General features: G+C 35.5%; 1 protein-coding gene across 1 annotated transcript in view; it reads right to left on the reverse strand.

Moving 5' to 3' along the window:
- The window catches only part of PKN2 (protein kinase N2), a 130,346-nt gene that overhangs the window by 38,738 nt on the left and 78,459 nt on the right, over nucleotides 1-13,149 (reverse strand). Inside the window, exons 7-8 of the mRNA XM_004442905.3 lie at nucleotides 4,322-4,507; nucleotides 3,202-3,311 (exon numbers count right to left, since the gene is read on the reverse strand). Of these exons, the coding sequence (XP_004442962.1) occupies nucleotides 3,202-3,311; nucleotides 4,322-4,507 (296 nt within the window). The remainder of the gene's footprint in view (nucleotides 1-3,201; nucleotides 3,312-4,321; nucleotides 4,508-13,149) is intronic.

The raw sequence follows: 13,149 nt of genomic DNA on the forward strand, positions 1-13,149 counted from the left end.
AAAAATGTTGTTGGAACTTTTGATAGGGATTGCATTGAATCTACAGATTGCTCTAGGAAGTATGGACATCTTAACTACATTAATTCTTCCGATCCAAGACCATGGAATATCTTTCCATTTCTTTGTGTCTTCTTCAATTTCTTTCAACAATGTTTTATAGTTTTGAGTGTACAGATCTTTCACCTCTTTGGTTAAGTTTATTCTTAGATATTTTATTCTTTTTGTTGCAACTGTAAGTGGGACTGTATTCTTAATTTCTCTTTCTGCTGCATCATTGTTAGTGTATACAAATGCAACTGATTTTTGTATGTTGATTTTGTATCCTGCGACTTTACCATATTCATTTATAATTTCTAAAAGTTTTTTGGTGTATTCTTTAGGGTTTTCTATATATAAAATCATGTCATCTGCAAATAGGGACGGTTTCACTTCTTCCTTTCCAATTTGGATCCCTTTTATTTCTCTTTCTTGCCTGATTGCTCTGGGTAGGACTTATTTCTATCAGATCATTTACCATAGGTAAACCAGACGATGTCAACTCCCCTTCAACTGTCTTCCAATTCATAGCCTATAAAGTCCTTAGTAATAGGGCATCTGCCTATGTCTGCTGTTTTACTTCACACTGACCTTCTGTGTCACGATTTTTATGCTTACAATAAATCAAGTTCTCTCCGACTTCAAGGGGCTGTATGTTCTGTCTCCTCTGCTGGCAACACTCTCTCTGGATCTTTGCAAGTCTGGCAACTTTTCACTCAATAGGTCTCAGGTCAAATGTAGCCTCCTCAAAGAGACTTTCCCTAATTACTCTACCTAAAGTAGCCCCCACCTCCTCATTACACCACCTTACTTATGTCCTTCATTGCATTTGTAGATTTTTTTAAACTTGTTTACTACTTATTATCTGTCATTAGAATATAAGGTCCATAAGCATAGAGACTGTGACTATTTTGATCAATCATCACCAGCATCTAGAATGATGCTTGGCATAGAACAGAAAATTAATCATTATTAAGCCTAAGAGTTCCATTATACCAATGAGTATATATTATCTCTGTAAACCTAGAATCTAATAAAGTGCCTGGTACATATAAGATGTTCAATAAATATCTGTGAAATAAATGGACTGATCTTATCCACTTGGATGGCATTCACTGTGACCTCTAATCAGGTGACCTCCAAATCCACTATCCAGCCCTGACATCTAATTCCACATCTTTATTTAACTGCTAGAAAACTAGGTGTATAGAATCCATCCCTCTCCAATAGTCATGTGCCTCATAATGACATTTCAGTCAACAATGAACTGCATATATGACAGTAGTCCTGTAAGATAAGTATCATATAGCCTAGGTGTGTAGTAGGCTGTACCATCTAAGTTTGTGTAAGTACGCTCTACGATGTTCACACAATGATGAAATTGCCTAACGATGCATTTCTCAGAACGTATCCCCATCATTAAGTGGTGCATAACTGTAGATCTTTTCTAACTTACGTGGCATCATTTTCTCTGCAAATTACAGACAAATTCCCTTCTCTGTACTCATATCCAATTAGTTACTAAGTCATACTAATTTTTCCTTCATTTCCTACATATATTCTTTTCTTTCTATTCCTACTGCCACATTTTACTTCAAGCTGTCATCATCTTACAGTTGTAGCACTGGAGCAACCTCTTGCCTATTTATATGACTTTAGTCTCCCCTCCTTCAAATTCTTTCCTCATACAAATCCCAAAATCAATTTTTCCGTTATGTCTCTCCCACTCCCACTACCAACAAGTAAACACCTTAGCCTAGCATTCAAAGTCCTCAATATCTTTTTAACTGAAATCATTGAAATAAAGCTATGTTTAGTAAATGAGGTGGCAGACTCTTATACAGTCTCAGATGTAACGGTAAAAAGTCTGCAATTCATCAGATATATAATGAAAAGCCATTGAAGTATAAGTTCCTTGAGGAAACCTTGATAGACCTTGTTTATGTTGTTCGCTGCTAATCTACCACCTGGAAGTGCCTAAAATAGAGTAGGTATCAATAAATATTTGTTGATTAAATGAATGAATAAATAATTTCATAATAATTTTTAATGAATAAAGGAATGATCGTCAACCAGAGTATGAATGCCAAGGTGAAAGTAGCGTTCTTTGAAGATCAGTGTGGTACTTAGACACAGGGAAATTAGTTAGTAAATTACTTTAGTAAAAATAGCTAACATTAGTCAAGTTCTTACCACTAGTCTAAGACTTTTACATGGATTTCACTCTCATACATCTCAGTGAGGTAGATAGTATTAAAGATAAGGAAACTGGTATACATACATAAAAGGTTAAGCATTTTGTTCAAGTGCATACCACATTTAAGTGGCAGACACAATATTTGAACCAAGAAAAGCAATGATGAGGGCCCGAGTAGGATACTGGCTACAAGGATAGAAAAAAATAAACTGGAAAAACATTTTAAAAGTAGAGACTAGAGGAGTAATCACCACCTCACAATATCATTAAGCACTATAAATCTGCTTTCACTAATACACGTAACTTTTAAAATGACATATGTACCTTCAATCTGAATACTAAATAGTAAAAAAGCTTAATATCTTTCTTAATTTTTAGATAAAACTATGATTAAGTTTTAATATTTTCTTCCAACACCCCAATGGATGGACTCGAAGCTAAATAATAAAGTTATCATCAGGGATTTGAATCCAACGTGGACCAAGTTAACTTTTGCTGGGTTCTACAGCTACAGATTGCATTCTAACCATTCATACCATTCATGAAAGCCACTGAGACACAGGGAGAGCTGGGTGACTGAGCACAATAGCTCATTTCAAATCAAGCTTTGATAATATAACCTACAAATGTTGAGTTAGAAGAATCACCTTAGTGGATAGAGAGTGCATTACTAAAATAAATGTATTTCAATATTAGATCTCACCTGGTCGTCAATCTTCTCAGGTTAATATAAACTATACATTTTCAAATCACCGCACAAAGGAAAGCTACTACAGCAATCTGATATTCACCTCTGTCTTAAGGCAGATTTATATACAAATTATCAGATGAGAAATGTCAAAAATACCTAGGTTCTTCTTTTATTCTGTTAAGAATAAAACTTCTCAAAGTCTTCTAAAACATAAAATTTACATTCAAAGTAAATTATCAATATAATGAAAATTCAAGTAAAAAATTTCTCAACTTACCCTGTCTAGTTCCAGTGTAAACTTCTGGTCCCAGGACTGATTGGAAATGGGTTTCCAGCTAGTTTGACCAACCACAGTATTATCTAGCTTCAAAACTGCACAGACATCATCTGTAATTACAATTTATAAACTTGCTTAAATATTTTAAAACCTTTAAAATAGAAGTACTACTGCTTAATAGCAACAAAAGTCTTATGATCCTTTGAAAATAAGGATCAAAACTGAAGCTTTTGAATCTTCAGTGGCTAGTTTTATATATACATACACTCCCACTAGATGGTCCCAAATTATCCTTTGTATTTAACAAAATACAAATAGTAACCGCTATCCATTTTATTTATAATAGAATATAACTGAAAAGACTAACAGGTGACCAGTAGTTGTTTGCCACAATGGATGTGTGTGTGTATATGTTTGTACATCAACAGCAATCATCCAGTTTTTCTTCCTCTTCATTTGCTATTTATAGAGCTTGTTACCTTAAACAGATCTTTATTTTCACATTTTTCCTAAAGTCTCTCTATATATACAGGAAAGCATAGACATACTGTACTCTGTACTAGGTTGAATTGTCACGTGCCTTCCCCCAGTTACACATTTATATCATAGCTTATAATTACACTTTAGAATGTTTCCAAAGTGCTTCATAAACCTCTTGCATTTTACTCTTACCATCTCCACCAGCTGCCCCATTTCAGTTTACTACTGAGATACTAGGCTACTATCTTAGTGAACACGTTTGGTGGTTAGTTATCAAAATTTCAATGTTACTTTAGAAGAGTCACTACACCATTAAAAGAATTAAGATGTGACAAGTCTCATAGCCTCTGTATACTTTCAGTTTGGCATAAAGAGAGACGCTCAGTATTTCATTCTCCAAAAGAATTAATGCTATATATCATTCAGTTTTCTAATATATTTCAGTAAAGTAAATTTTGTTGCCTTTTTGTTTTCCTGTCATTATAACTTTTAACATTTTAAAATTAAATTATGGAAATCATCATTTTAAATCTTTTTGTCCAACTTTGACTCTTCCCATTCTTCTCTGTCCCCACTGCTAAGTACTTTGTATAGGCCCTTTAATTTGTTACATGAATTTTTAAAAATGTGGTTACTGAACTGGACAAGTCATCGGTTTTTAGGAGATTTCTACTGCTTCCACTTTTACTTTTACTCGTTCTGCTCATGAAAGATGATCTGGTTTCACTTGGACTCCAACCAGGTAGTGCGACCGATGTTGCTTTTGACCGTCCAGGGACCTTTTCTAGGATATCTTGACAGCCCATGAGACGAACTTCCAAAGTACCTGTTAGCATAAACAAATATCAAATAAGAATATCAATTCTTAATATATAGAAGTATGTTTTTGTCACTTACTCAGAATTGGGGCAGAGAGGGGGCGAGACCTGCTAAAATAACAAAGTCTCTACTCCCAGAGGATCTGTGAGGTAACTATCATCTTTCCTGTATGTATGTATGTATGTATGTATGTATTTATTTATTTATTATTTTGTGAGCAAGATCAGCCCTGAGCTAACATCCATGTCAATACTCCTCTTTTTGCTGAGGAAGACTGGCCCTGAGCTAACATCCATGCCGATCCTCCTCCACTTTATGTGGGATGCCACCACAGCACGGCCTGACAAGCGGTGCATCGGTGCGTGGCCGGGATTGGAACCTGGGCTGCCAGTGGCGGAGCGCATGCACTTAACCGCTATGCCACGTAGCCAGCCCCTCATCTTTCCTGTTTTAATTAGAGAAACCTACCAAAAACTCTTAATTAAGACAACTATAAGAAATTTCATAGAAAGAACAGCACCTCCCAAAAGCTATCTGTAGGACATAAAACAAAACAAGTTATGTAAACTGCTTGTGTATCTGAATATTTATTTCTATAATTACACGGAAGAATTACAGAATTTTTGTGGATAGAAGACATGGGAGGGGAAACAAAGCTAAATAATATTCCTATTAAAATAAACATACAAAAATTAGAAACAAGGAAATGTGACTATGTGAATACCAGCTGTGTTTAATAGTTATGTAGTTAACATGGAAAAGAATTTTGCAGGTTTTGTTGCATAAATAAATAGGTTTCTGTTCATTTGAGATGTAAAATAATATTATCTTTTCATTTTAATAGTTTAGTTAGTCAAATAATTATGAGTTGTAATTACCTAAGCATAAAATAACTGCAATGTCCTTAGGCAAATAAATACTAAAGGTGTTCAAATAAAAATGAAGAACTGTGAGTTAGGCCATCTGGAGATATAGCTTTGTCATCATTTGGGCTATACTAAGTGTACTAGAACTTAAAAATGGTGCGTCACTATTAAAATTTTAGATATTACACATAGCATAACACTGTAGGAACAGCATTTCCTGGTACAAGCGGTCCCATTAAACTTAAATAAATAAAACTTAATTTTATTTAAAGTTTTTAATTACTTAAAAGTAACTGAAGGACTTCAACAAAGTGAAAAAAGCCTGGATTTACTCCCAACTCAAAAAACTAAAAAAATCGGACAAAACATATTTAAAAACAGTGTTAAAGGCACTAGACACCAGGCAATGAAGAACAGTGATCCCCAAGAGATGGGAAACAAATGAGATGAGCCCTAAGATTGCTCCAGCTTATTGCCTTGAGAATATCCAGGACACAGTGCAGGGAAGGGGTACTCAGGGGGAGTTAAGGAGACAGAACCAAGAGTACTAAGACTGAACTGACCAAGGTGGCTCAAGTTCACAGGCAGAGTAAAGGAAAGAAGAAGCTGTCCTGAGATGTGCAGAGGGTATCCCTGACCAAGTACTCCATCTTGCCCCAGTAGTAGAGAATAATTAGGCTAAACGATCCTCTGGTTCCACATAACAAATCTTAAAAGCATTACCCAGAAGATCAAACTGTTGCCAAGTAACTATGACCTAGAACAAAGCTCAAGAATATTTACAGGAATACAAAAACATCCAGCACTCAACAAGCTAAAATTCAAAATGTCTGGCATCCAATTAGAGATTACCAGGTGTATTTGTTTTCTATTGCTGCATTACAAATTACCACAAACTTGGTGGCTTAAAACTATACCCATGTATTATCTCACAGTTCTGTAGGTCAAAGTCTAGGTAGGCTGGTCTGCACTCTCTGTCAAAGATCTCACAGGGCTGAAATGGTATCTGCCAGGCTGGGTTCTTATCTGGAAGCTCTGAAGAAGCTTGATTCCAAGCTCATTCAGGTTGTCGGCAGAATCCAGTTTCTTGTAGCCATAGGATTGAGGACTCTATTTCCTTGTTGGCTGACAGCCACGGGCTGTCTTCAAATTCTAGAGGCCACTTGCATTCCTTGTCACATGGCCCCCTCCATCTTCAAGCCAACAATGGCACATAGAATCCTTTTCATGATTTGGATTTCTCTGACTTTCCTTTTTGCCACAGGCCAGAGAAAATTCTCTGTTTTCAAGGGACTCATGTGATTATACTGGGCCCACCCAGATAACTGCCCTTTACATTAACTCAAAGTCAACTGATTAGTAACCTTAATCACATACGCAAAATCCCTTTTGCCATATACCATAATATTAGCACAGTAGTTATATCCCATCATATTCACAGGAGAAGGGTTGCAGGGGTCATTCTTAAAATTCTGCCTATCACACCAGGCAAGCAAATAACACAAAAATAGGACCCGTAATAAGAAAAACAAAAAATCAAATGAAAACCAATCCAAAGCTGACATAAATGTTAAGATTAGCAGATAAACACATTCACACAGTTATTATAACTATATTCCACCTATTCAAAAAGTTGAATAGAGACATGGAAGAAATCAGAAAGATCCAAAAAAAATTTCTAGCGATGAAAACTACAATGTCTGAGATTTAAAGAAAAATACACTGGATGGGATTGGTGGCAGACTGTGCACTGCAAAAGAAAAGGTTAGTGAGCTTGAGGCTAGAGCAATAAAAATGATAAAAAATAGGAGACAGAATGGAAAGATTTGGGAGAAAAAAAAGGAACAGTTCATATGTGAATTGTCAGTTTAACTTCAAGTGGCCTAATATATGTGTAATTGAAGTCCCTGATGAAGAGCAGAGAGAATAGGGAACAGAAAATATATCTGAAAAACTAATGGCTGAAAATTCTCCAAATTCGATGAAACATATAAGACAAGAAGTATCCAAGAAATCAATGAACACCAAGCAAAAAAAAATAAGTAAATCACACCAAAGCATACCCTAATCAAATTTCTCAAAACAAGTGATAAAAGAGAAAATATTAAAAGCAGCCAGAGAAAAATGATATTACAAAGATTAGGATGGCAGTGGAATTCTCATCACAAACAATGAAAGCAAGACAGAGAAGCACCATCATTAAAGTACTGAGGGAAAAAAAAGAAACTGTGAACTTAGAGTTCTAAACCTACTGAAAATATCTTTAAAAAATAAAGACCTTTCAGGTATAAAAATTAGTAAAGAATCCATTATCAGCTGATTACATGATCCAGCCATACCATTTCTAGGTTTTTACCCAAGTGAACTGAAATCTATGTTTACACAACAACTGCACAAGGATGTTATCAGCAGCTACATTTGAGAAACAACTGATATATCAATCTAAGGGGAATGGAGAAATAAATTGTGGTATATCCAGACAATTGAATACCACTAACAATAAATAGAAAGGAACTATTGATACACACAACATAGATGAATATCGAAATACGTATTTAGAGTGAAAAAAGCCGGACAGCCCCCAAAAGAAAACAGTATATAGTGTATTATTCCATTTATATAAAATTCTACAAAATGCAAACTAATTACCTAGTGACAGAAACGGGTCAGTGAATGCCTAGGAACAGTTGTCAGGAGGGAGAGTATGAGAAGAGCAGGAAAGAGGGATTACATAGAGGCACACGAGGACACTTTTGGGAATGATGGAGGTACTAATTATCTTGATTGTGGTGTTTCATGATTTTAAATATATGAAAAAACCTCTCAAATTATACACTTTAAATCTGTACAGTTTACTGTATGTCAATTATATCTCCATAAAACTGTTCTAAAAACTGGATGTTGATGATGGGGGCAAACCTATATACATTTACTAAAAATCATAGAACTGTATACTTAAAATGGGTTAACTCTATGGTATGTAAATTATGTCTCAATAAAGCCTCTAAAGGTGGAGGGGAAGCTTCAATCTTATGTTTGATTAGGCTATGGAAATCTTATCTAACTGCCAAGTGTTAACACAGATTGAGTATAATGGATTTCATTTTAATTTTAGTTCAAAAGAAACAATTTGTCTTTGTGTGTTTTAGTTGCTTGTTTGTTGTTGTTAAACTGGCAAACTTAGCTCATTTCCACTGTAAATGCTCAGCTGTAAAAGTCATCCTGGGGAAACTGAAAACATCTGGCTACTATTTCAAACTCTGGTAGCTTATTAAATATTTTAGTAATTTCAACATATTATGAGATGACAATGCTCAACACCTGCTTTCATTTAGGAAAAAAAAAATCTGGCGAGATTTAAGATCTTTATTAAGCATCTAGAGGTTTCTTTCTTTTATGAGGTGACACAGTTGCAATTGCATATAACCATATTAGAAATAGCTTAAAATTACATTTTTTACTTTTATAACCCACAATATGAAATTTTTAAAACAAGCAAATCCAAGAAGTAAATGTTTGTATTCATAAGCAGTAGCTATGAATTCCATTAGAACAAGTGAATGCTTTTTTGTTTGTTTTAACTTTCTAGAAAAACTATTTTATATCCATTTTACTAATTCAGTATTTCATCTTAGTACAACTGAGTAACATTTTTTAATTCTAAGGAAATCTTCTTTTATTTTTTTATTTTATTTTTTTTTTGAGGAAGATGGGCCCTGAGCTAACATCTGCCAATCCTCCTCTTTTTGCTGAGGAAGACCAGCCCTGAGCTAACACCCATGCCCATTTTCCTCTACTTTCTATGGGACGCTGCCACAGCATGGCTTGACAAGCGGTGCATCGGTGTGTGCCCGTGATCCGAACTGGTGAACCCCGGGCCTCTGCAGCGGAGTGTGCGCACTTAACCGCTTGCGCCACGGGGCCAGCCCCGGAAATCTTCTTTTATAAAAACTAGTAAATGTCTCAAATGTGCACCAAAAATTTCAATTATGCCTTATATCAAAGTAGCAACAAATTTCCAAATTTCAGTATTATAATCATACAACCACAAAGGAAACCAGAGTATAAATGAGATAAACCACAAATAATAGCATACAGTGAAAAACTCAGGACTGTAAATGCTCCTACTATTTATCCACGCTAATCCTTCATCATGTCTAATCTCTTACTAACACTAATACTATTTCTTTTCCTACTTACTCCACATTTAGTTTAAAGTCCAGTAGGAACTTAAAAACCAAAATGTTTTAAAAATTACAGTCACGTGCCATATAACATTTTGGTCAATGATGTACTGCATATATGATGGTGGTCCCATAAGATTAGGACCATATAGCCTAGGTGTGCCGTAGGCCATACCATCTAGGTTTGTGTAAGTACTGTAGGGAGGAAGAAATTTTCCTCTACCTTTCTAGTTTCTTCTAGGCTGGTCTAAGTATTAAATTGACATGAGACAGATTAATAGGAGGAAAACAAACAAAAATTTAGTAATACATATACATGGGAGAAACCCTAGAAAACCGAATAACTTCCCAAAATGGCCAGAGCCCTCACCTTAAACACCATCCTCAGCTAAAGACAAAAGAAGTTGGGGGTGGGGAGAGTCAGAGACTTCAAAGGGAAGGAGGGCAATTCACAAGTAGGTGAAAAGGAGCAAGTGTTTGGAAAACAAGTATTTAGCCACACAGAAACAGAAGAACACAGGGGACCCCAACAGACAGGCTTTTCCAGGTTGCTCCCTGTCTACCACCTAGTTCATGTTATGCTAAGGTGATAGCTCATTTCCTGAAACAGGTTTTTTTTAATCTGAATTCTTTTAGGAAGTTATGGGGGAGGTAATGAGAAAAACTTTCTAAGTCTTTTGTTTCTTAAAAATAACAAGCCTATAATAATCTTCATGTTAAAGAGACACTTTTGGGGTGGCAAATGTTGTTCCCCTCAGTATGATGTTCACACCATGATGAAATCACCTAACGACACATTTCTCAGAATGTATCCCGTCATTAAGAGATGCATGACTGTGTAACATACCTCCTTTAAGACTGGTGATTTACATCACTTTGACTAAAGTTCAGTAAGAGAATGAAGAACAGGGAAAGAGAGAACTGAAAGGAAGTTAAAGACTTGGAGAGAGGAGCTGACCTGAATAGAAAAGGAAAAAAGTTTTCAGCCATACCACCTGATTTTCTAAAATGTGGCTTTATTACATTTCTAGAAATATTGTTAATTTCCAAATATTCGACAACCATATTTTAATCAATGAATCATTCAGAAATTATTAAATATTAATAATGTGTTCAGCATTGAGCAATAAGATGATGAAACTTAGATAATAAGTATAGTCCCTACTTTACTATCAAATAATATTTCTCAAGTATCTGCTGAATGTATTAAGTGTCCCGTGTAAGGAGCTAGGATTACATGTAGGTAGATGACAAGGTTTTTGTTCTTCACAGGTCTATCTTCTAGCTTTAATTTTAAAAAATACAATAAGAAGATGGATAATAAGGCAAAGATGTTAATCAGGCACTGTGCACAAACCAGTTTAATTATGATAGAAGATTCACGGTAGGAGTTATAGAAGATGTGGCTGGAAAGATAGACACTTTAAATAACAAGTATTTTAAACATTTTAAATAAAATGGAGGGTTCAGACCAGAGGTTCCCAAGTTTTCTCATTTCAAGGTAACCTAGTGTCTCAATTTTTTCACTGTGTTTCTAGTAGGAAGGATATACCTAATAGTTCTGTTTCACAGGATATCTAACAAATTCATAACTATTTGTAAAATAATACACATAACTTGAAAGAAAAAGTAATCTTATGTCACTCTTAAATAACTATGATCACTTCCTAATGGGATGTGTACCTGTTGAGCATTGTACAACATAGCAAACTCTGGAATTAAGATTGGAAACCGCCACCTTTATTTTTTATTCCACATTGATTTTCACATGGTACTTCTTATGACAGCAATGAAGGAAAACCCAGCTTCATCAATATATGACATCATCAAAAGGAATGTAGCTCCACCTAATGCTGAAAGTGTAATTACTTTGAGCTCAAAGTTTGAATGAGGACTACAGGAAATGAAATAACTCTGTTTCCCTCCAAAACTTAAAATATGCTGTTGCACTCCTGTGAATTCACTTTGGCATCTCAGGGTGCCCCGGATTTAGGAACTCAATTTGGTAACTGCAGGTTTAGACTGATCCTAATAGTGGTAATGGCTTAGTTAACTGTAAATTTGTCCTTCAAGTTTTAATGTAGAAGTTTGCCATAGTATAAAACTGATTAATGATACCTAAAACTACTAGAATGTGATAGCATGCTATGCAACTCTGAAGAACACTTTCTTGTCTTCAAAATATTGAATAACATTATTTTTAAGGTAAAGCCCTTGTTGACATTCACATTGATACGACAATTTAAGGATTTCTGGGTGAGGGAAGTCTTTGTAACAAAAATATGGCATATTCACACAGGCCATAAAAACCTCTGTAGGTGATCCTCAGAGAAAATGGTCAAGTAGCCAAGTCCAAAGGCAGTTTCTCTATAGAAACACAGGAACAGAAAAAACCTAGCAAAAAATGCTAGAATAAACTTTATCAGAAATCTAGAAAACAGTCAAAGGTTTACTGCCATCAAGCAAATGTTTAATCAAAAAAGGCAATGAATACTCTGGTAGAAAGAGCTGTGTGGTGTTTTAAATTACCTTTGCCTCCCCCCCCTCAACCCATCCAAAGGCTTGGTGATGGTCTTGAAGATAGCAGCCTGCATTCCTGGTGTAGGTTCCTGGTGCCAGAGGGAGCAGAGAATATCTCATTCTAAAAAAACTGTGGTTACCTGCATTGACCTGTCTGAGGTTCCCTGAAGAACTAACACAGAAGGCTTGCTTTTTTTTTCACCTAACTAGAAAATTTCTCAGGGCAGAGAAATAGCTAAGTGGAGGGCCTTTAAAGGCAAATGAACCAGCCACTGCAGCCTGGGGCAAAGGCTATCAGCTGGGACAAACAACAGACATCCCAGAGAATCTTGGAGGAAAGGCTCGAGTGTGACATATGTTGGGGAATAAGGGCTTTGCAATGCTTCTACATATAACTGGGAACCTAGAAAGCTGGGTACAAGCAAGAGACATCCTCAGAAGAAACCTGAGAAGGGCCTAAACTCTCACATCTGGCTGATCTTCAAGCTCTGTGTAAGCAAAAGCAGAGTTGTAAAATGCCTGGGTGAATGCTGAAGGTATGCCCCAGCATACAAACGCTGAGCCCAGCTGCAAAGACAGGGCAAAAAAAATTTTTCTGCCTGCAGGCATTAAAAGAGTGTCTGTCAAAACACTTGTTGACTACTAACTCAACTACTAGACTTCAACTGACAAAGAATAATCTTACAAAATAGTTTATAAAAGTCAGTAACATACATCCTATATTAAACAGCAAAAAGAAATGCTGGGGAAGGGGAGTATCTTCCAGAATTACACATTATAATATTCACAATACCCAGTTTTCAATCAAAAATTATGAGGCAAGCACAGAAGTAAAGAGTATGGTTGATTCACAAGAAAAGCAGAAATTAACCAAAACTGTCCCTGAGGAAACACTGGATTTACTAGACAAAGACTTTACATTAACTATCTTACATATGGTCAAAGACCTAAAAGAAACCAAAAGGAAAAAAGGAGAATGGTGTTTCAACAAATAGAGAATATTAATAAAGATACGGAACTTATAAATAACCAAATAGAAATCCTAGAGCTGAAAAGTACAATAACTGAAACTTTAAAAA

The sequence above is a fragment of the Ceratotherium simum genome, chromosome 2 (genome assembly GCF_057802395.1).
Source record: "Ceratotherium simum simum isolate JZ-2026a chromosome 2, ASM5780239v1, whole genome shotgun sequence".
Classification (NCBI taxonomy): Eukaryota; Metazoa; Chordata; class Mammalia; order Perissodactyla; family Rhinocerotidae; genus Ceratotherium; species Ceratotherium simum.